This window comes from Amphiura filiformis, chromosome 8, assembly GCF_039555335.1.
Source record: "Amphiura filiformis chromosome 8, Afil_fr2py, whole genome shotgun sequence".
Taxonomy (NCBI): Eukaryota; Metazoa; Echinodermata; class Ophiuroidea; order Amphilepidida; family Amphiuridae; genus Amphiura; species Amphiura filiformis.
This window is the reverse complement of record NC_092635.1, coordinates 27,721,260-27,745,889: the sequence shown is the minus strand read 5'-3', so window position 1 is coordinate 27,745,889 and position 24,630 is coordinate 27,721,260. Positions and strand designations below refer to the sequence as shown.

General features: G+C 36.0%; 1 protein-coding gene across 1 annotated transcript in view; it reads right to left on the bottom strand.

The window, feature by feature from the left end:
- Positions 1 to 23,527, bottom strand: part of LOC140159478 (protein MON2 homolog) — a 97,267-nt gene extending 73,740 nt beyond the window's left edge. The window contains 5 exon segments of the mRNA XM_072182965.1: positions 1,423 to 1,552; positions 3,793 to 3,924; positions 17,927 to 18,054; positions 19,009 to 19,072; positions 23,102 to 23,527. Coding sequence (XP_072039066.1) covers positions 1,423 to 1,552; positions 3,793 to 3,924; positions 17,927 to 18,054; positions 19,009 to 19,072; positions 23,102 to 23,206 — 559 coding nt within the window. The 5' untranslated portion in view covers positions 23,207 to 23,527.
- Between the last annotated feature and the right edge of the window lie 1,103 nt (positions 23,528 to 24,630).

The following is a 24,630-nucleotide window of genomic DNA, read 5'->3' as shown; positions in this document are numbered from 1 at the left end:
TGACCTAACTGAATTGACTAAATACTTTTCTAACAAAAAGGTTTGTTGTCAATGTGTGAATTTAGGGTTATTCCTTAGGATTAGGATTGGGGTTAGGGTTAGGATTAGCTCACATGAAATAAGTACATGAAGGATCAATCAAATTTAGAGTGCATACCAACAAGCATGCTGCATATTGAATTTGTAAGCCAAATCGCACACAATGAATAAGGCAGACACATACAAAAAAAATGTATGTCAAAAAATCATTTCAAAGGAATAAAGTACAATTTGGTTGTGATCTGCTTTCTTTTTCAGGACATTTCATACCATACTACTTCCCCACCTTTTATTTGAGGCAAATCAGACAAGTATATCAGTGGCGTAGATTTCTTTTTTGGCATTGGGGGGATGGGGTTTGAAAAAATTTCTTGAAATATAGTGAATGCGGCACCTTTTGGCGATTGAATAAGTTCATGGTTCAAATGCGCGCGAAGAATTTTGCCCTTTTGAAGCTAAATTGATGAAATGTTGTGCAAAAGTTGAATATATTCATGCGTAGCGTGAAAAAATTTGGTCAGAAACCCACTTAAAGGCGTCAACATGGGGGATGATTGTATGGACCATCCCCTAGCAAAATATTGGGGAATTTACCCCGGATCTACGCCTATGAAGTATACAATTTTTATAATTCCTTGAAACTCAAAGTGTATCATGTTCAAATGTAAAATTCAACTTTAAAAACAATGAGATACAAAGAAAAATATTAATGTGCTGTACTATGAAAACTGTGTGTCTGATTTGCTTTAGTCTGTCCTACAGCCTTGATTCCGTCTCTGGGTAACGCAGCGATACATAGACCTACTGTGACCCCCTGAGTTCTCTAAAAAATCCACTTCTAAATACTAAAACTAAAACCACCTTCCTCTCAACATGTTCCGAACCCCAATGCGCCTGGAGCACTGTCTGTTGACAATTACTCAATTATTCTACTCGTTTAAAACTCAAAAACAAATATGCAAATTAAACCCCCATAAAAGTCACTAGAGTTTCTAAACGTGGCCTACCTATGCTAGAATATCTGAAGTCAATCAACCTATCTAAACTGATGGAGGTTTAATTGCAGCTCAAAATATGCAAATTGGCTCATTATCATAGTAATGAATATGCAAATTAGACCCTCCAATGACCTACCTATTCTAGATCGTGACCTACTTATTCTAGAAATCTGAAAGTCAATCTCTATCCAGAGATACAGCATACAGAGGTATGGAGGGACAGACATTGCAAAAACAGTACACTTCCCAGTGGAGGCAATAAACACTCAACATACAGCCACTTCTCCTTCTGTCTAATTAAAGCTGTAAAAACTTACAAATAAAGAAGGGAAACAAATACATGCACTATCAAGCACACTTGGCAGTATTTTAATGGGCAACCTACCAGCATGTGCTTCATCTTCTGCCATGACTCTTTCAAACACAATAGAGATGACTTGCTGTACTATTGCAGATGCTGTGTTACTGGTAGTATTGTCTTTGGAGAAATGAAGACGAAAACATACCACTATTGCCTGCAAAAAGACGTTAAGGAGAGAAATATTCTGAAGTGAGTAATTTTGAAATGAGTAATTTTTAATTCTAAAACTGAAAAATAATTATCATAGGGTAATAGGCTGGTATTCTACCAGAGTGAGGGAATGAGTGCCCTCTGCCACCTAGCTCAATTGCTGAATATGCCAGCATTAGTGTGGAGGGAACCATCAGGTTCAACAGCCAGTATGTTCAAATGTCTTGGTATTTTTATTTTGCTACTGTAACGATGCCCGATGAGATATTACTCTGTCCGTTCTCCTTCTATTGACCCATATCGCGGTGTTCATAGAAGTTGTTATGTTAGGTTTAATACAGGTCTTTCTAGAGCAATTATTGTGAGTTATGTTCCGGCTGGACTTTGTCCTTAAACTGCTGAAATTGTCAGAAATCATTCAAAATTGCATGTTTTGGGCCCATTTCGCCTGAGATTGAAATATATTCAAATTTGACTTTTATTGCCAGGTTAGAACTAACCAAAGGATTAGGATTTAGCTATGCTTCATTTGACAAACCAGGATAATATTTTTTTAATCCAAAAAAATTTCTGCTGAATTTTTCTGGAATGGGGGAATATACTGATATTTAACCTTTCATTCAATTTTGGCAGTTGCTTTCTATACGCACACTTTCAGCAATACACAACTGAAAAGAGCGTCACCTTTCTTTCTGCACTGCTGTTCTCTTGCTTTTTATCAACATCTTTTTATAGATTTATTTTTCACTTTTAACAAAATGAAAAAGCCATTCTCAAAAGAAATACATTTTGTCACGCTTTCGCCTGAATCACTGATACATTGTAGAGCCTTGAAGAGAATGTTGAATTATTCAGTGTGCATAGTCAGGAGTCCCTGGAACATTGTGATCTGTGTGAACTAGGAGGCTTTATCTTCATTCCCAAAGCTTCTATCAATGCTGAATGAGTTTCACGCTATATGGTAAACACATTACAAAAAGTAACTATAGAATCAGCCGTGTTTGGAAGACAGTAACTCAAAATTCTGTGCATCTCATTTTCAATCTCAAATAACAAAAAGAAACCCAATTCATTAACTACACATTTTGATAACTTATATAATGCTTAGATTTTTCAGTAATTATCTTCTGAAAAAGGGGGTAGTTACTTTTTACTAGGTGCATATTAAAGGTTGCAATGTATATTCACACAGAGAATTCCATAGCCCCATTGGTTGCCTCTTTATACTCTAATTGACAACCAGCATCCCTGCCCTGGCCCAAAACGCCTCCCGGTTCCCCCCAACACGCACACACTCTCTTTTTCCCCCTTGCCACGCACACACTCTCTTTTTCCCCCTTGCCACACCCACAATATTTGTGCACCTACCACCCTCCTCTTCAGCGTGCTCAGTAAAATTCCTACCTAATAACATATCATATGCTGGATTCCTCCCATTCAGAAAGGCGTGCAGGCAACACCAACCCTTCAAGATTAAGTGAGTTCAGTTGAATTTTTTTTTCCTTTTCAGAGGTAGTCACACAAGCCCTTTGATGCATATGCGCTACATGAATGTCCAACTCTATTCCCATAACTCAACATAATGCAATTATCATATTTGCACCACCTATTAAAATGATTAAATGAAAGTTAAAATGTGGATTCAAAATACAGGGTAGTGAGGTCAAAGTCATAATCCCAAGTCACAAGGTGAAAATGGTAAATTTATTTAGACATTTGACCAATTTAATTGTTCACAAATAGAAAAGGAAGGGTACTTGTCCAATGAAAGACAGAGATAAAAAGACTAGATCGCGTCTAAAATTCTGACAACTAGACAGAAAATGCCATACTGCACAGGTCGGCAACCAATCCCGGCGCGCCTTTGCCCTGACGTCAGATGCGATCTAGTCTTTTTATCTCTGTCTTTCATTATAGACAGTTATCACTTGAATGTTGTATGGGAACTTATTAGGGGAGGATCGCTAATTAGGTCACATACAGTCATGCTGCAATTACTGAAAATGCACTAGTCTACGTTGTTGGGCAGGAAAAACCTATGTGTCATTGGCCCCTGAACATGTTTAAAGCAAAACTTCCTATGTAACTGGTTGGCAGTTTTGTTTTAAACATGTTCAGCGGCCACAAACAGATAGGAGGTTTTTCCTGCCCAACTATTTTTGCATCACTGCTAAGTACAAAGATAAAATATATATAGAGAGCTATATATAGGATTGTTTGTCACAGACACTAATTAATTCCTACCTTGGCTAGGGAATGACCCCTGACAACTGTATTGGTAGTTAATATGACCACAGCTGTCTGTAACACTTTGAGGTCCTCCATACCACTCTCCATTAAATTCCATAGCATGTTAATTACATTGGCTGCAGCTCCCTGATTAAAGACAAAATGAGGAAATACAAAGGAAAGAGAGTCAAGTAGTCATTCATGTATAGCAACCTGCCGTGACTGTATCATGATTTTAAATTTTTTGTTTATTTACCAGTGTTTATCTTACCTTTGGACATAAAATTAAACGAATAATAATAAATAAAAAATAAACAAATAACAAAATAAAAAATAAAAAATAAATAAATAAATAAATAAATAAATAAATAAATAAATAAATAAATAAATAAATAAATAAATAAACAAACAAACAAACAAACAAACATACAAACAAACAAACAAATAAATTTATCAAATAAATAATAAACAAATATATAATCAAATAAATAATTTTAAACATATCAAAATAAACTAGTTAAAAGGGCATTTTGTGATCCTGATCCACAACATCATCCCCCCACTTTCACAAAAAAAGTTGAGATTTTTATACCACTGGAAACCTCTGGCTATAATGTGTATGTAAAAAAAATTCTTGCAGATTAATTCCTTTAAATAAATAAATAAATAAATGTTGGTATTTATACAGCGCCTTTCACATGTGAACATGTACCAAAGCGCTTTACATTTATTCCGCCGTCATTAGAATATGTCAGCTGCCATACAATGCCCAAGGCATGCTCATACCTTTGGGCGGCGCTCAATGGACAGTATTCATAACAGCTCCCCATTTCACACCTGGGTGGAGAGGAGTAATCGAGATAAAGTGCCTTACTCAAGGGCACAACACGATGGCGTCGCTGGGCTCGAACCCTCAACCTTCCGATTATGAGTCCTAGCCCGTTCTGCTCGGCCACCGTGCTCTCTTTAGCAAAAATATGTGAAATTTTAATTACGTTCTGGTATACCAGAACAAAATCAAAACACAGTCTATGAGGTAGTGTAATACACATAATCATGCATGACTCGCAAACGCAAAATCGGACTCAACTAAAATTTTAGGAATAAGCTTTTTTCATGGATATCTACTGAAAAATGTCATAAAAAGTGGATGCTAGGAAAGCAATAACATTAGGAAAGCAAGGACAAATGATGATCAATATTACAATATTCCACAAATTGTTAATTGCTCACCAAAAATAGCAACCTTTACATATACGTTATATATTGAATTTCTTATCACATTTACATCTTTATGGGAATAACAAATCCTTACCCATTAAAAATTTAACTTGAATTAACTGGGAAAGTACAGCACTTTTAAAAGGGCATTTTGTGGTCCATAGCCTCATCCCCATACTTTTTGAGATTTTTATACCACTGGAAACCTCTGGCTACATAATGTTTATGTAAAAAAAAATTCTTGCAGATTAATTCCTATAGCAAAAATATTGTGAAATTTGAATTACGTTCTGGTACACCAGAACAAAATCACAACACATAGTCTATATGACTCGCAAATGCAAATTCAGAATCAACTGAAATTTTAGGAAAAAGCTTTTTTCATGAATATCTACTGAAAAATGTCATAAAAAGTGGGTGCTAGTATCACAAAATGCTCCTCTAATAAAAAGCAATATACATGAGGAAAGCAAGGACAAATTATGATCAATATTACAATAATAATATTCCACAAATTGTTAATTGCTCACCAAAAATAGCAACCTTTACATACGTCATATATTGAATTTCTTATCACATTTTTATAGGGAACAACAAATCCTTAAACATTAAAAATTTAACTTGAATTAACTGGGAAAGTACTTTAAAGTGTGATCTACATGTACATGTATGCTGAGGTTATCATTTAAAATTTCTGTTTCTGAAAAGGATGAAAATATCTGAATCAATGGCACATTTTCATCTTTGCCTAGCCAAAAAGTCACATGTAATGCAGAGGATACATTGATGCGTATATGAAGTACAAGTGCTCAAGTGCCATGGCTGCTCTGAGTATGGCTGCTCTGAGTATGGTAACAGTTCTTTTTTTTAAATTTAAATTTCACAAAGTAATCTTGTAAAAAAAATCTCTGCCAAATTAATTGCAACTTTAAGGTGGTACTACTCCCCTTGATAAATTTGTGACTATTTTTGCATTTTTCTCAAAAAATAGTAACACACTGGTAACAAAAGTTACGTATATTATAGGGGCAAGGAATCCAGTTACTATACAGGAATTTCAGTGACTCAAGACAAGCGGTATGTTATTTATGATAAAAGAGGTAGAAGTAGAATGTACCTAATTTCTTAACATATTATAATGAACAACTTGTCTGGAATCACTGAAATTTCAGTGACGTAATTGGATTCCTTGCCCCTATAATATACATGTACGGTACATAACTTTTGTTACCAGTGTGTAGTTATTTTTTAAGAAAAATGCAAAATTAGTCACAAAATTTATCAGGAGGTATAGTACCACCTAAGGTTTGTTCCCCAATTCAATGTCTTTTTCGCCAATTTTGTATGTAGTGTTCAAAATTCCATAAGAAAATAAAAAATCTCGTAAAATATACATACACACGAAAATGTTGAAAAGGCCATAAGGCAGCTTATAATCCTGAGCACTTCTTCCACACCGATGATTAGTTTTGACACTGATATGATGCGACCTAAGTGTTCCCTACTGCCTCACACTTCCTTCTCAGCTCCACGCTTCATCATATTCACCACCATGCACACAGGGCATTTTAAAAGCAGAATTATTAATCAAACTGTACCTTGGCAGACATATGCGTAGGTATGTGTACAGTTACTTAGTCTCTTTGACGCAGAATTTGTTTGTGCCATGTGTAAAAGCAATGAACGGTATTAACCTATTCAATACATCTACTTCATAGGTGACTTTGTCATTTATTAACATGTGTACATAATTTAAGGAACATCATAACATTTAACATTCCGCTTTTATTTTGAACACCACGCACAAACAGAAAAACATACGCACAAACCCTTTATTGTAGAAACCTGCAAACGAGGACCTATAGCTTTTTTCCAATCTAACCGAGGACCATGCACATGTCCGCAGTTAAGCTCCAAACCGTGGGACACAGACTGTTCACTATCCATTATATCCAATTGAGATTATGACCCTTCACTGGCATACAAGACATGATCTTGTATGCAATTTACATCATTTGCAACACACTGGTATGTAAAGGGAACCATGAGCATCCTCGGTTATGGGGTATCCTTGGTTGCTCATTTGTGATTCGATCTGGTCCATGGGGGTCAAAGGCGGCAAATATGAAATTGAGATACAGTCAAAAATGTGGAGTAAAAAACAGTAAAATACATACAAAAATATACATTACGAAACTTCGTAACTTTAGAACCAAGTATGCTAGACCTTTGGTGTTTTCAGTATATGATAGTCTAATGTTTGTATAAGGTAATAATCATTCTAAGTCCATGTTCTAACTCAATTTTCAAAAATTATGCCTCCTTTGGCCCCTATGGACCAGATCGTGTCACATTTGAAGGTTATTACAAATGCACCCCCCCCCCCACAAACACATCATCAAGACCCAAATCAAACATACGTGTAAGACAAGTGGATCAAAATTTGAGTTATAATATTGCTATCAATTCACAAACTACATGTAGCATATGTAATTTTGTGTCTAAACCTAGTTTGCCAATATTAGGAGACAGGTTTTAACTTAACAAAATATTCAAAAATACAAAAAAAATATTTCATAATAATGTATTGATCACCTTGATGTGATACAATATTAGCTGAGTGAGCAGCCACTTTGCAGCTATTATGGCAATGGAGGACTAGCGATGTCACTATTAAAAAGTACCTTTCCTTGAGGGATCTTCAATGCATTCTTTTAATCGTAAGTTAACACACAGTGAGCCACATCTTCTATACATCCCATTTTCAATAATGGAACAGTGTTATCATTATTGAGTAGATCACTTAGCCCGCAATAACACTTTCTCACTCACTACAGTCTAAAAACCTCTATACTGGATGCCATATGCCAGCATTTTTTCATGGGCGGGTTAACTTTCACATTTTGTTTTCGCTCTAAGTGAGAATGGAAATGAATGAAACATTAAAAAACTACTAAAGTGTGATTTATAAGTGTTGTGTTGCATCTGACGACACCTGAATTGTTAGATGTGCAGCTCAATTTGATATTATTTTGCACACAAAAAATGAAGCTGAAAAATATTCGAAGCATTTACTATGAGTTGTGTGGCTAACCATAGGCCAGAGGGAAAGGTAACACACAGGTATGGTGAATGATTAAAGGTGCATCTTAAGATCCTCTGCATGGCTCAAAAAAGTGGGGAATTTGGGAAGCTCATTCCCAGGAAATGTTGGTGTTTGGAGGGAAATTCTGGTATTTGGAGGGAAATTGTATATAAAAACATGCTATAAATTGTGGGAAGTTGAGCTTGCTTCCCGGGAAATTTTTTCAAGCTCTGAATTCCTCTGTCTTGTTTGTACCCTATGACTGATTAAATCAAAATCAAAACAGACAATTTGATAATCTAGAAAATTCAGGATTTTGAATTTTTTTCAAATACTGAGGGGGTCCCACATCATAAATTTTTGGTGGGTATGCTCCTCGGAAATTTTGAGGCGGTGGGTCTTTGGGAGCTAATGTTGTACCAGTAAAATGGGGTCTTTTGGAGCTGCGAACAGTCAAAATCAATGGTGTTACTTGGCCTTTTGGTTGAAAATCACCTGAAAAAACCCAGAAATGTAAGGAATGAGCAAGGGGTCTTTTACTGGAACTTTAAAAATTAAGGGTATTTCAGAGCTCTATTTTGGTCAAATTTAGAGGGTCTTTCGAATCTGCCAAATCAAAAAAAAAGGGGGGGGGGGGTCGTCCACCGGAAAATACCCATATGGTCATTTATGTTTAGTGCCCCTTTTTGTAATTGTATTATGTTTTGGACACCTGTGCACTTTTTGTGTTTCAAGCAATGATAATAACAATAGTGTAAAAATGGTCCAAGAAATGGCTTTAATCAAAACCACTGCCAGAGCTCACACTATGCTCCAAACTATTTCAGGTTTGCATATTGGGTTCCTTAAAAATCAGTGTGTACAAAAGGGGGAGGCAGTGAATTCTGGCAGGCCAGGAGGGGGAAGCATTTTTAGCGAGCCATTTTAAAATTTGCAAACCTGGGATAACAGATAATTATAGCACAAGGTCTCCATAAGTACATCAGCACTACAAAGCTTTATTGAGTGAGATAACATGTTTGAGGAAAACAAACAAATGAAAGCAATTTGTCAAGTTGTAGGAAGGAATAACAGATAATGTCGCTGAACTTCCCCTGGGGTGGAAAAATTATACACAGCAAAAACATTGCTGAAATGGTCTCACCTAGCTACTTGGTGTTGCTTAGCAACCATTGCTTACAATTACCTCTACATGGTGAGAAAAAAGTGGAAATTGATCGAAAGATTAGATAGATGATCCACAGAAGGGCTGACCTCTTGAAACATGATCAAAATGATTTATTACAGTTTAAAAAATACATTAAAATTCTTGTTTTTCTAATATATGTTACATAAAAACATAACTTACTAGAAATTAGTTTGATTTCTAGTAAAAAGGAGCATTAAAAGTTTTCATAATTTTTCAAGCTTGTAATAATGGTAAAAAAAAATTTGCTTAGTAAACATATACCAAAAAGTAATTACCCGCCTTTAATTAATGTACGTTATTCCAAAACGGTTGATTGTATGCCAAATGTGGGATATGCATTCGCAGCAGAATTTATTTCTGCGCATTATGACACCTAATTTGTTGCAATGGTCCCTATATTGATGTTGCAGCATACATTTAAATAAAAGTAACCCATGATTTGAAAGTTGCAGCAAAATCCTATACTTTTAAGGGCTGGGGTATGAACGTTTGGACAGTATTTATTTTGGGACATTAGAGCACATCAGACATATCGAATTGCATTCTGAATACGAAGAATGCCATTCTGATATCAAATAATTTTGATTTTTGAAATTCGCAATTTAATACACATTTTATGGCAAATCATTAAAAATTGATATTTTTGATATTTAACAGTACTTGAAGTAAACTTTATAAATCTGATGATTTATACTTAAAGTGTATGTAGGTGGGATGAAAAGCCCGACGATCAATTGAAAATTTTGACCTTTTCGAATTGAAGATATGGATTTTTTTTCCAAAAACAAAAAAAAAAATTAGGTCTTTTGGGGAAAAAATCCATATCTTCAATATGAAAGGTCAAAATTTTCAATTGACCGTCGGCATTTCCTCCCTGCTACATACACTTTAAGAATATATCATTAGATTTATATAATTTACCGAGGACTGTTATATATCAAAATTTGAAAAATATCAAATTTTTATAATTTGGCATAAAATTTGTATTATATTGTGATTTTTTAAAAATGAAAATTATTTGATATCAGAAAGACATGCTTCAGTATTCAGAATGCAATTCGATAGGTCTGAGGTGCTCTCATGTCCCACAAAAAATACTGTCTAAACGCATAATAAACGCTCATTTTGGATCCCTTAAATTGTATGCTTAAATTATGTTTTTTATCAGGCCCTCTCAACTGGCAGTGCACGCGCGCCACTTGTGGTGCTTGGAGTCAGTCGAAGTGCCACACAAAGTGGCGCACAGTGATTTTAATATTTCTTTCACATAAATCTTGAAAAAAATGGGTGAAAATACCCAATCTGGGCCTTTAAAAAACCTTAAAATCCAGGAGCTTCCAGGGGCACTGCCCCCTGGACCCTGATAAAGCTTCACCACTGCATCGTACCCGCTATGCGCCCGCTCTAACTCACAAAGTCCTCAGGCTCCCTTAACATGTTGGCACTTCATGATCACTGACATTTTCCAGTTGGCACTTCAAATAAACTACATTAGTTGAGAAGACCTGTTTCATATCATTGTATTTTGCATTTGACAGGCAATGTGAGTCAGATGTCATAATTGCATTGGCCCTGTACATGGATAAGCTGAAATTTACAAACTGCTTTTTAGGGGGTACTACACCCCTGCCCAATTTTGTGCCTACTTTTGCATTTTTCTAAAAAATTATAGCGCATTGGGGACAATTAAGATATGAATATTATAGGGGCAAGAACTACAACTACTGCACTGGAAATTTCATTTCCACACGGACAAAAGTTGTGGAGTTACAGTTAAAAATGAGGGAAAACCAATATTTGATCAATAAATCAATAACTACTTGCTTTGAGTTGCTGAATTTTCAGTACAGTAGTTGTAGTCCTTGCCCCTATAATATACATATCTTACTTGTCACCAATGTGCTATAATTTTTGAGAAAAATGCAAAAATAGGCATTAATTGGCCAGGGGTGTAGTACTCTTAACATGCATGTTTGAACAAATTTTTATGTCAATCTTGTTTCAATTCATGCTATTTACACTTCTTTTCGCGCCTCAATTTCATGTACATTTTAATACCAAGTCAACCAAGAAATAGAGGCTCTGAAAACATGCTGAGTGATTTATATCTTGAGTAGAATGAGTCAAATTCAGTCAAATGTCTAGAAATTCATTTTGAGATACAACAAAGATAGGTCTTTGTTTTAAAACAGGCATTTTAATTGTCCCAAAAAAATAATCATTCAATTCTGTTGAAAGTTTCAGCATTTGCAATGTCAATAGAATTAACATACATGGTCTACATCTTACATGGTCTACATCTGACTGTAGATTCCATGTTTATATCGTACATGGAGATTACAAACTTTGGCAATTATTGTCTAATGATATTTTAAAAGTCCCTTTTCAAGTTGGGAATTAGGCTAAATACTAGAATCTAATTAGTCTTTTTTGGTTTTCTTTCTTTCTTCTTTATAAACCACAAAAGCCTCTCTACAGGTATTTTCTATTCTGGGATTTGTTCCTGCAAGTTTTATTTTTGTTTTAACATTATTTACCTAGCTGGGGGGTTTACACCCCCCCAGCTAGGTATTCTAATGCTATCGATTCTGCTTCTTTCTGGCAACGAAACTTCAAAATGCTTCTCCTCCTACATGTTACGCCCTACAATTACGTAACTTGCACACATGTATCGGCTATATCCAGTACCCATAAGGTGTTAACGAAATTGGGGTCAAAGGTCATTAAAGGGGCATTTCCGGTATATAACTAAATACCTTCAAAATGCTTCTTCTGCCACATATTATATAGCACAATGACATACTTGCACATATATGCATCGGCTATACCCAGTGCTCATAACTTGTTCACAGAATTGGGGTCAAAGGTCATTAAAGGGGTATTTCTGGTATTTAACCAAATACCTTCAAAATGCTTCTTTTATGTATAGCATAATGACGTCACTTGCACATATGCATTGGCTTTACCCAGTTACCCATAACTCGTACACAGAATTGGAGTCAAAGGTCATTAAGGGGTAAAATCCTACAATTGAATTATCTGGACATCTGTAAGGGGTATGGGCTCAAACTTGGTGACAACAAATCTTGTGACCAGGGGAACATTTTGCAGGGGTCAGGTCAAATTTTAGAAATGCAATTTCTGGACATCCGATAGTGGTACAGAGCTCAAACTCTGTGACAACAAACTTAATGACCATGGGAATATGTTGGAACACATTGCAGGAGTCAGGTCAAAGGTCATCTGGGGTCAAATCTTAAAATTCAAGTGACAACAAATCTCATGACCAGTCGAATATTTTGCAGGGGTCAGGTCAAAGGTCATGCAGAGGTCAAATTTTAGAAATGCATTTTCTGGGCATCTGTAATGGTACAGGGCTCAAACTTAGTGACAACAAACTTAATGATCATGGGAACATTTTGGACCATTTTGCAGGGTTCAGGTCAAAGGTTATCTTGGATCAAATCTTAGAATTTTATTTTCTGGACATCTGTAAGAGGTACGAGGCTCAAACTCGGTGACAACAAACCTCATGACCACAGGAACATTTTTGGAACGTTTTGCAGGGTCAGATACCTCCAAGATACCAACATGCCCAGCTAGGTTTGTGGTCTATGACCACCATTTGCCACTAGTTATTATTATTATTATTGAAGGACAATTCAAGCCCCAGGGTCCAGCATTGTGTTTCAAGAACAGGCCTTTTGGCAGAGGCACATTTTATGCTCAACATAATTTACCAATATACTTCTTTCCTACTTTCTTTAATCCTTACGTGTTTTTTCTCTATTACTTCCTTCTTATTTCTTTTCATTTCTTTACACAGCCGTGGACGTTAGTCACGGCTGTGTCTTTTTCTTACAGGTTCTTTCTTCTTCTTCTTCTTTCTGTCAACCATTACATTTGCTCTAGCACTCACATGCTTACATCGATTTTCATCTAACTTAGTCATAATAATCATTGACCATGCCCCTACATGCCACATGAAACTTGCGGGGTCAAAGGTCAAGCAGGGGTCACAGGGGTCAAAAACGTGATTTCAACTAAAAATGCATCTTCTCCCACAACTTATGTAGGACAGCGACCCCACTTGCACACATGCATTGTTATTACCCAGTGTCTATGTGGTGTACACAGATTTGGGGTCAAAGGTCATTAAGGGGTCACTTCGGTATAAAATGAAAAACCTTGAAATTTTTTATTAGCTAAGTAAAACATAGCACAGTAACGGTATGTTCACATATGATCAGCAGTCACCCAATGTATATGTGGTATTTTTTTATTTGGGGTCAAATCTCATTAAGGGGTCACTTCCGGTATAAAACGAAATACCTTTAAAATTCATCTCCTTCCACAGATTCTGTAGGACAGTGATGCCACTTGCACACATGCATTGTTATTACCCAGTGTCTATGGGGTGTACACAGATTTGGGGTCAAAGGTCAGTAAGGGGTCACTTCCGGTATAAAACGATATACCTTCAAAATGCCCCTTCTGCCACAAAAAGCATAGCAAAGTGATGCCACGTGGACACGTGCATTGACATTAGCCAATTTTTTATGGGGTTTTCATATATTTTGGGGTCAAAGGTTATTAAGGGGTCACAACACGGCTGTGTTCGTGGTCTTAGACAGTGTTCGAAATAAGCACTTATCCTCTTGTCCTCTTGTCCAAAAATCACTGGGGACAACCATATTGAGATATGTACTTATCCTCTGGACAACCACTATATTTTACCTCTTAAATAGGACACATTTTGGGGACAACCAAAATGTTTTGAGGACAAGCAGAATTTATGCTTTAGTTGTCCTCGGGACAACCTCCATATTTTCCTTATTTCGGACACTGGTCTTAGACCACAGCTAAGTCTAGTTCTCATTCTTCCTTCATTGCTCTCTATCCTGTCTCTTTCTCTCTTTATTTTTCCTATCCAAAATTAATACTGCTCTTTTTAAGTTCAAGTACCTAAAATGCACTTTTATAATAAATTTGAAACCTAAAATGCACTTTTATAATAAATTTGAAACCTAATGAATTGTGAGTGAAATACAAGATTGGGTGGCATTTTTTATCATCATATGAATTTTGTCAACAAAAAAAGGCAAATATTGAACCATTGATAACAGCAACAACAAAAAAACTTTTAATGATAAATATTACAATTCCCCTCCCGTAGGCATATTTTTTATTTATCTTGCAAGCAGTGTTTCGAAATAAGCACTTATCCTCTTGTCCAAAAATCACTGGGGACAACCATATTGAGCTATGTACTTATCCCCTGGACAACCACTATATTTTACCTCTAAAAGCATGATTTATATTATTTGCACTCAAAAATATTATGACACATTTTGGGGACAACCAAAATGTTTTGAGGACAAGCAGAATTTATGCTTTTGTTGTCCTCAGGACAACCTCCATATTTTCCTGATTTCGGACACTGTGTTGTACATGTATCAAAGTAAACAAGAAGCTGGTTTTATACCCATCATCCCTGTCAATGTCATCAGTAAATTTGTGTGCTAAAAGTTTTATTTAAAATGGAATTCATGTGTGGATATGTAATTTGATATCAAAGGAAAAAAATAGGATGAAGGGTTTGGATTTCATTCGTCCTGAAGTGATTGCGACGAGAAAAAAAAGGTTATCTGAATATATCTGCTTGAACATTTTGTTCCTACACATGCCCACACTACCTTGTTATCTTCAGTAGATAGCAAAATAACAAATGTGGTGTGAAGTGAAGTCAAAATCCTAGATGATGAGTACAATAACACGCTATGTTAACCGGGTCACTCACTTTTATGGGATGCCCAAAGCGTTTGGTTTCACATTACATACGCAAGATTGGGTTAACTGACTCACTCAGGGTAACCATTTTGTTGAGAATTTGGAAATCAATTTATCGCGCAGATTCATGCAAAAAGAGTCTACGGCGTGAATCAAAGTTGATATTCGTGCAAACTGTTGAGGTGTACCTTAATAAATTCTGTTACAATAATCCAGACGACAGCCACTCTGGCTCTAATAAGCCTCAAATTCTACTCGCACCTGTCGAGTTGCCCTGCCTGGCAGATCTATCTATCTATCTATCTGCAGCTTTGCCTACATGTATCACATTCTATACTTGAAGTCATAGCTGCTAAGTTGTTCATGGGATTAAAGGGACATTTTGCGATTTTAGCATCCTCTTCTTACGGGATGTTTCAATACAAATGTAGATATCCACACAAAAAGTTTATTTCCAAAACTGCAGTTGATTTGGATACTTAAGGTGGTGTACCCTTGATAAATGTGTGACTATTTTTTCATTTTTCTCAAAAACTATTTAAACACTGGTAACAAAAGTTATGTATATTATAGGGGCAAGGAATCCAATTACTACACTGGAATTTCAGTGAATCAAGACAAGTAGTTATTGATTTATTGATCAAATATTGGGTTTCCCTCATTTTTGACTGTAACTCCACAACTGTTGTCTGTGCTGAAATGAAATTTTCAGTGCAGTATTTGTAGCCCTTGCCCCTATAATATACATATCTTACTTGTCACCAATGCGCTATAATTTTTGAGAAAAATGCAAAAATAGGCACAAAATTGGGCAGGGGTGTAGTACCCCCTTATTTGACAAATTATGCATAATTAATTGCATGTATTACAGTGACCATATAGAACATAACATGTTGCAATTTCTGCAAGAAAGGTTATGCACACAAATATTATGCAGTCCTCGATTTCTGATGGTATAAAAATCTCAACCTTTTGGAGTAAGTTGAGGGATGAGGTTGTGGACCACAAAGTACCCCTTTAATATCTGACCTTGAAAAAACAATGATGAAAATATATCATTGAACATCTCCCAAGTACAACAGCCTCAAGCCTTAAACTTGGCAGGAAGATAGCCATGAGGGTACCCTCCCATCCATTGCTTAGTAGTCTTGACCTCTGAGGTCAAAGGTCATATGAAACACAGATGAATCACTGAACATCACTAGCTCACTATGTATAGATGCTTCCAAGCCCCAAATGTAATATTGACCCCAGGGGTTATGAAACAACATATCTCTGGACCACTCAAGTATAAATCAATACTTTTTTAGTGTTGGGCCAACAAATTCTGAACTTTGTGAAAAAGGGCAGTTTTTTAAACTGACTCAAACATTTTCTTACCTTTTAGGCAAGTATTTAGAAGCTTGGGAATGTTAACCAAGACATTTTCCAAGGTCAAATTTTTAGAGGAAAGTGCACTAAAAAACTTGCTTTGATCGGAAATTAGGTAACATTTGGCCAAAAATTAAAATTTTTATAAATTTGTGCATATTGTGTATAATAATTATCTCAAAACACCATATTTTACTAATCCAAAAGAAAAAGTAAAATTTTGCCGTACGTTCTGCGTAAACGGGGTCCGTAAAGTTAGGTCAACATAATTACAATGTGAGGGACGGACATCGCAGTACAAATTTAAAAATAAAACTTTAAATAACAAGAAGAGTTCCTGTAGTTTGTTTTGTTTTGCAAATTAACAACAATACATTTACTATTAATAATACAATTTAGATGAATAAAAAATGTGTCCCTGTTAAGGAAGGGGGTCGTTGAAGTTGACATTATGAAATTTTGTCCGTCCCTCACAAAATTAATCGTAAAAAGTTTTTTCTCGTAAAAGTTCTTGAATAAATTACAATGACACATACCCCATACACATATTATATGTTACACATGTAAAAAGACCAAAAGTTTCAATAGAAAAAAGCCAGATGTAACTATTGCCATGGTTTCTAAAATCTATTGATTGTCAATAATTGACATTGATGCCCAGGTATCCTGATATAAAGTTACAAAAATTAGCAACATTTCATTCCAGAGTTACACAATCTTAATTACAAAAAGTGTGAGGGACGGACATGCTTTTTACCCAAATTGAATGAAAAACCAGCATGTCCGTCCCTCACATTCAAGTTGTCCGTCCCTCACAATCATTTGCTGATGGTATTTACACACACTAAAAATAATCAAAGCAACATTGTATTAGTTAAAATAATACTCTAAGAGGCTAAGGGACAGATTTTGAGCCAATTTGAAAAAATTCCACTAATTTCAAAATAGAGTCACATTTTGTCCGTCCCTCACACAGAAAATGTCCGTCCCTAACGTAAAGTTTGTTCCGTTTAAAGAACCACTAGAAGTAAATTTCAGCTGTTTCTTGTATTGATATAGTAGAGACAACATTCAAATTACATATTATATGTTACACATGTAAAAAGACCAAAAGTTTCAATAGAAAAAAGCCAGATGTAACTATTGCCATGGTTTCTAAAATCTATTGATTTCCGTCCCTCACAAGTCAAAATGCGGCATTACGAAAAAAGAACATGTGCCACCTTCGATTCATTTGGCATAGATATTATTAAGAATCAAATACCCATTCAAGTTTAATTGAATGAAAATACTCCTTAACTTTTCAGTGCATCTATTTATCTATTGATTTCCGTCCCTCACGAGGGGGACGGATTCCTATCACACTCGACAACTTGTTTAGGGGGTGTTTCAAAAACAATTTTCACGTATGATGGGTATGCTGTCAGATCTGAGCAGTCCCCAGGGGTTGAGAACCTCTTAACCCTAAGTTAGTAACTTGTTAGTATACTTACTGCAGAGAGTGCTTCATGAGATATAAGTCGTTGTACTGACTGTAAGCACAGCTGAATGATCTTCAGATTCTTGGTATCACATCCAAGAAGGAATGGCTGTAAGATCTCTCCACTGCATGCCACCAATGCTGTGAAAATAAAACAAGAAAAGTAAAATATTTGGTCCCAATGGGTTAGAGGAGTGATTGACACCATTTGGTGACAGTGTCTTGATGCTCAACTGGGTCTAATTTTTTGTGCATTTCTTTTAATTGTAATACACTGCAAAATGCATGTAACTTTATTTTGAATAGCTCATTCATATTCATAAATATGCAGATACCATTCATGACACTTTCTTTTTATCTCAAGAAACACAAGACTTTCCTGTAAGATCAATGTACTATAGAAAAATTATCAAATTCATGTACATCATGGAACATACTCTTTGCGTGGCTGTGCGTAGTAAGCAGTTGTACGCAGATAGCCTCGCTAATATGGACGCATAGAGTAGCGTTGTACGCGTGTGTAGTTAGCATTAGTCGCGGAGTAACAAGCGTAGTTGAATGTTCCACGATGTCCACGAATTTAATATTTTTTCTATAGTATTAATTACATGTAGAAGTACTGGGTTCCGCTGCAGTTTAAGTCAAATGGCTAGTAAAACTGGACAAATATACATGTATGGCTCCTAGTACTTAGTACAAATGACCATACAGGGACGTGCAGCAAATATGGTAGCATTTTCGGCCTTTTGGTATACATATCAATGACCCCTTTTTCTAAGCCAATTTTGGTATATGAATGGGTCCTTTTTTCAAATTTTGTTCAATTTTCTCGAAAAATAGCCCAATTTTGAATCAATTTAGCCAAAATTTCGAGATTGTCCAAAAAAATGTGGGAAAATTTGTAAAAACTAAGACAATATGGGTTAAATTTGGCCACAAATTTTGAATTTTGGTATATCAATGGGTCCAAATTTCTTGAAAATTTGGTATATGGGTCCACTTTAAAATCTCAGCGGTACACCCCTACCAAAGTCAAACTTGAGTACCCCACCCCCCCCGGTATGGCTCCTGTATTTTCCAAACCACTATACTCACCTGGCATGACATGTTTATTGTGAGCTACAACTGTTCGTATCTTCAAAATTCCTGCTTCAGCAGCCTGCAATAAAAAAAAATTTACAAACAAGAATTTGTCTTTAAAAAAGACAAGTTCACGGATCAAGTGTATAGTACATGTACTTTGAGCTACTTTGGTCTAACATTCAATATTTATATCTAACCTACTCTGCACTTATTCGACAATAAATAAGTGATTTGAGGCTTAATAATGATACCTGCGTCTTGACTCTGAAAACAATATTTTTAAAAACCTCATTTTGCATTTAGTTTTTAAGCCACCTCGGGAGCCACCTACAGGATCTCGTTTTGCATTTAGGATTTTATTGCATTGCAAAGTAGCAAAACTTTCTTTATATAATGGCCCAATTCGAGCCTGGAAAAGGCTATCCCCTCTTACAACCTATCGACAGGTCTGATTTCTATAATGAGGTGTCACGGGGTTTGCAAGAGATAATAATACCAAATCTAAACACCATGAAATTCACCACATCACTGACGACCAAGCTCACATTGGGCTCCCATTCCTTTTTAAAGGAATTTTACTAAGTCACCTACTCAGTAGGAAACAAATTTGGAAAATTGTATCTTATCACAAGTAAACAAAATAATTACACAGCTTGCTCTTGCTAGCTTTTGTCAGGGTCAGGGATAGGCTTATGTATGAACACCAATATGAAGTCAATAAACATTAGCTAACATTCAATTAACTATGATAGATAATGGACTTAGTTTTGTGCAGTGTAGTAATTTTCTGAAGTAAATCGCTTGCTACACAGTTTTCTATACAGAATGATGTTTACTTTGTAATCAGGCCAGGCCAGGATCCTGCTAGTTTTGATTAACCAATCAGTTATGTGTATTGTAAGCATGTGATGGCTATAAGCCAATTGAAAACATGTTTCTAAAAAAGGCTAAAAAATTCCTACTCCTGGACAGACTCTTTTCTGGGTTAGGGCTAATTAGTAAGTTGTCAGTGTGGCAAGATTAGATATTAAGGCATACAAACTAGGGTATGAGATATTAGGAATTATTTCCTAGACTCTTATTCACAAGGCTGGTGTGCTACAATACCTATTCATGACACATGATATGTAAGGGATAAACTGTGCATATGAGATGTGGGGGAAAGTGGCATCATTTCACTGCCGTGAAAAAAGAAATAGAGAAAATGATAATTAAGTACTGCCTTGACACATTGACTTTTGAGGTGAGTACATGTGGGGCTATCCTTTCTAAAGTTGGGTGATCCAAAAAACAGAAGATCAGAGAAAGGAGGACATGTTTCGCTGTGCATGCATTGCATACAGAAGTAAAACTTAGTCTAGCCAAGCTGATTGATTGCATTTACATAAATCCAGGTAGACCCCCTTAAACATACGTCACTACCACTAGATGTGGATGTAAAACAGGACACTGGGATGGATGTTATGGATTTGGGAATGGCCATGCAGGACAGAAGGACATTTGCCCTTTGCACAGATCCGCCATCTTGCTACCAAAACGAGGTTCTCCCTGCAAACCAGCGATCGAATTCGACGGTATCGCATCGCAAAATGCGATGCAATTTCCATCAACTGCTATGCACTTTTCCAAAATGCATAGCTTAAAGTGCTATATACTGCTATGTGTTTTGCATAGCACAAACTGCGATGCAAAAAATTGACTGAATTCGAACCCTGCTGCAAACACATGCGCAAAATGTGCATTTTTGTTTCTCGCGCTTTTCTAGCAATGTGCCAGAAGTGTTTGACAGGCATACGCACACACACTTTGCGGGTAGATCCACGTTTTGAGATGACCATGCGATCGGAAAATAGCATGCTGTTGTAGTTTGAGGACACCACTCATCTTAAGCATTAAGCAAGCTAGTACGCAAGATCCAAATTTGGGGTAGATCCACGTTTTGCGGGTAGATTCACGTTTTGAGATGACCATGCGATCGGCAAATAGCATGCTGTTGTAGTTTGAGGACACCACTCATCTTACGCATTAAGCAAAACGCAAGATCCAAATTTGTGTTTTCTATCTTACCAGTTGAAGCCTACAGGTTAACATGTACCATTAAAATAATCTGTCTCCAAATTTTATGTTATATTGCTTCAGCAGTTTTATTATTTACCAGTACCGTACAATGTAGGGCCCCACATGACATTAGTTAAAAGCAAAAACATACATAATGGCCCATAGAATATATACTTCTGTTGGTGGTACACCACTTTTATTTTCCCTCCACCTAAACACATTGAATTGGACATCAAATTTGATTGGGGTGTAATGAGAAAAATATGAGCTTTCCTCTGATATCAAATCTTAGTAAAGTTGAAGGTAAAGTTTTAGAAAACCGTGTACGGTACTGAATTTTACGAACATAAATTATCTGATCTTATCCAAATTAGGTAGATCGCTATCCAAATATGGCAGATCGCAAACAGCGCCGTTCATTTAAAATGATGTCATCGATATTTGGAAAAATCAAGCGATGGGCAAATCAATTGACAAACGTTTTTCCAAACTGATGGTGACACTATTCCGGTGTCGATTTTCTTGTACATTGTGAGCCCAGCTCTACATTTGGTGAACGATATCTTACCCCGGCCATTTTTTTCATGCCGTGTCTTACTCGAGAACTCTAGCTGCGAATTTGCACACGATAGTTACGCATTCGATGCTACATGTAGAGTACTTTACTGTGGTTTTTCGTCGGACAGCGGTGCAATTTTTTACACCGGAGGTTATTTATTCTGTTAATATTGAAAATTGAATGAAAGTTATTTCGATGAGTCAACTGTATCTTTTGAGCAAGATTTGCATATTTTGGACAGTCTAAAATTTTGCTGAAGTATAATTTTAGCAACATTTTTGATGCAATCGCCTGTCGTGATCGGCTGTGTTTACTTCTGAACTTCCATTGCTTTACATGGGTGTCATGCTTCAGCGAATCCGACTAGTTTTTGAATGCAATGGTCTCTAGCCTAGAATGTGAAGCTATCGGTGAGCAAATTGCGATTGCATCAAAAATGTTGCTAAAATTACACTTCAGCTAAATTTTAGACTGCCCAAAATAGGCACATCTTGCTCAAAAGATGCAGTTGACTCATTCATTCATATTTATTTCCATAAAAACCAAAGACATTACAAAAAAAAAAAAATATATATATAAACACGGTACATATGGAGGAAAAGGCTGGAAGACCAAAAAGGTCTGAAAGTTAGCCTTTCCCTGAAATCAAATGAAATTAACAAAATAAATCAACATCACATAAGACCAAAAGACAAGGGAAGGGGGGGGCTCACGAAAAAGATTAATTATATTTAGAGATCAGTTTTGTTTTGAATTGATTACGGAAATGTTTAACAGATTTTGAAGCTTTCAGATTTTTATCTAAAGAATTCCAAAGAATGGGACCTCTTGTACGTATGGCATGATCAGAAAAGACTTTCTTATTTTTGGTTAGATTTAGGTCATTTACATATCGTGTCTTGTAGTATGTATGTCAGAACGTTTGGTAAAATAATTATCAAATGAACAGGGCAGCTCATTTATAGAGTGCCTGTACATGAATGATGAATGTACCTAATTCCAGTGTGTACATATCTTCAACTTTTAATATGTTATAATTAGCAAACAATGGCGCTGTGTGGTCTCTCATCGAAATAACTTTCATCCAAATTTCAACATTACCAGAATAATAATCTCTGGTGCAAAAAATTGCACCGCTGTCCGACCGAAAAACCATAGCAATGCACTCTAGTTTCGAATGCGTAACTATCGTGTGCAAATTCGAAGCTAGAGTTCTCGAGTAAGCTGGGGGGCATGGGGGGGAGCAATTATTGGCAAGCCGGGAAGGGGGTAAGGTTTTTTTGCCATGCTGAGGGGTTGGAGCAAGGTCCAAGGATGTTTGTATGATGAGGATGAATACGAAGCTTCAAAGTCAAATAAATAATAACTGAATATTAAATAGCTTGTGCATTCTTGATAAAAGCATGTGACAAATTGACATCAACTTCACAGTCGAGTCATGCATTTTGCATGACAGTTCAACATCAATTAATCTTGTTCCAAGTTTACCTCTTTCACTGGCGGATATTTCCTTTTAGTTTCATTAGACAGAGCACGCAAATCAGTCTGAAGGTTCTCTACGAGCCTCTTTGCAATCACGGCTTCTCCTGACATCTTTGATTTACTCAGCTGTTTTGCTATTCAAAGAAAATAACATACGGAAAACGCGGAAGCAAGGTCCAGGGTCTGCCAACACGCTTTTCAACACGTCCACGTAAACACGATTTACACTTGCAGCCACATACTAGGCCCAGCTGAAAAACAAGAGAAACACAACTTTCAAGGGGCTGCAGATGTTCTTTAACAGACAGTCTTGTACTAGAGAATCAAGTACAAGAAGTGGTAGACAGTGACATCCAAAGCGTATCACATTTTGATGAGTGCTACCAAAATAAATCTTGTTATTGATGTGTGATGTGGATAGAATCAGCTGCCCTTTTCTCTTTGCGACGATTTTATTTACTTGAAGGACCCCCTCTATAGTTGCACTATGTCAAAGGGTGGTAGACGGGCGCGGAGTTGGAAGCACTTGTCATGCAACCAGCAAACACAAAACGTTTTACGTTCAAATGTCGGGTTATAAGGGTATGAATCCGTATTAATAACAGTTTTTAAAACATTTTTGATAACTTGATGCCAAACATTCTAAACAGAACTTGATGTTATAAGTGTTGAGTTGACAAAATATTTTGCAAAAATGTTGCCAAACTATTTTACAATATGAACGGTATGAACGATAAGCCTAAATGTTATTAAAACGTTTTTGATTAAACGTTTATAAGGCCGTATAAAATTAATATTTTGGTTCTCGTCCAGAGGATTTTCATGAATTGATGAGGGAGGGAGGGTTTGTTTGTTTTTTGTTTTTTTGTTTTTTCCAATGTAAAATCACCATTTTCAATAGTTTTCGGTCTTTTCCAACAGTGCTTGAAGAAACGATGAGGCACTTTTTTTTTTTTTTTTTTCAAATGTGAGATTCTGAGGGATAAACCCCCTAGAGTACCACAAAAAGACTTGGAAGTGATCCTTGTTCTCTAATAAACTTATTTATATGTATGAAAAATTCATAGATCATTCCAAAGTCTAAAATAATTGAAAAATCTATAAAAAAAAAAAAAAAAAAATCTGACAAATCACAGAAATTGAGGAGGGAGGGGACGAGAACCAAAACATTAATTTTATACGGCCTAAAGAACATTTTTGTGTTTGCTGGGTTAGTGTAACAACAGCAAAAAATATTTTAAGCAACCCGGTACCGGTTATTAATTCAGGTTCACTACTTTAATAAACAACTTGTTTAAAACATTTCAAACAATTTGTTTACAAGTTGTTTAAAATGTAGGTTTTTTAAAGTTGTTTGAGTAGTACAACTGAACGCTGACCGGGTTGCTTAAAATATTTTGTTTCAAATGTAGGCCTATAAGATTTTTGTAAACAAGTTGTCTTTAAAAAGGCTCTAAATGCTATATACCGGTATTTTCAGAAGAGATAGCACTTAAAAAAATCATTAAACATCAAGAAAAAATAGAGGTATGAAA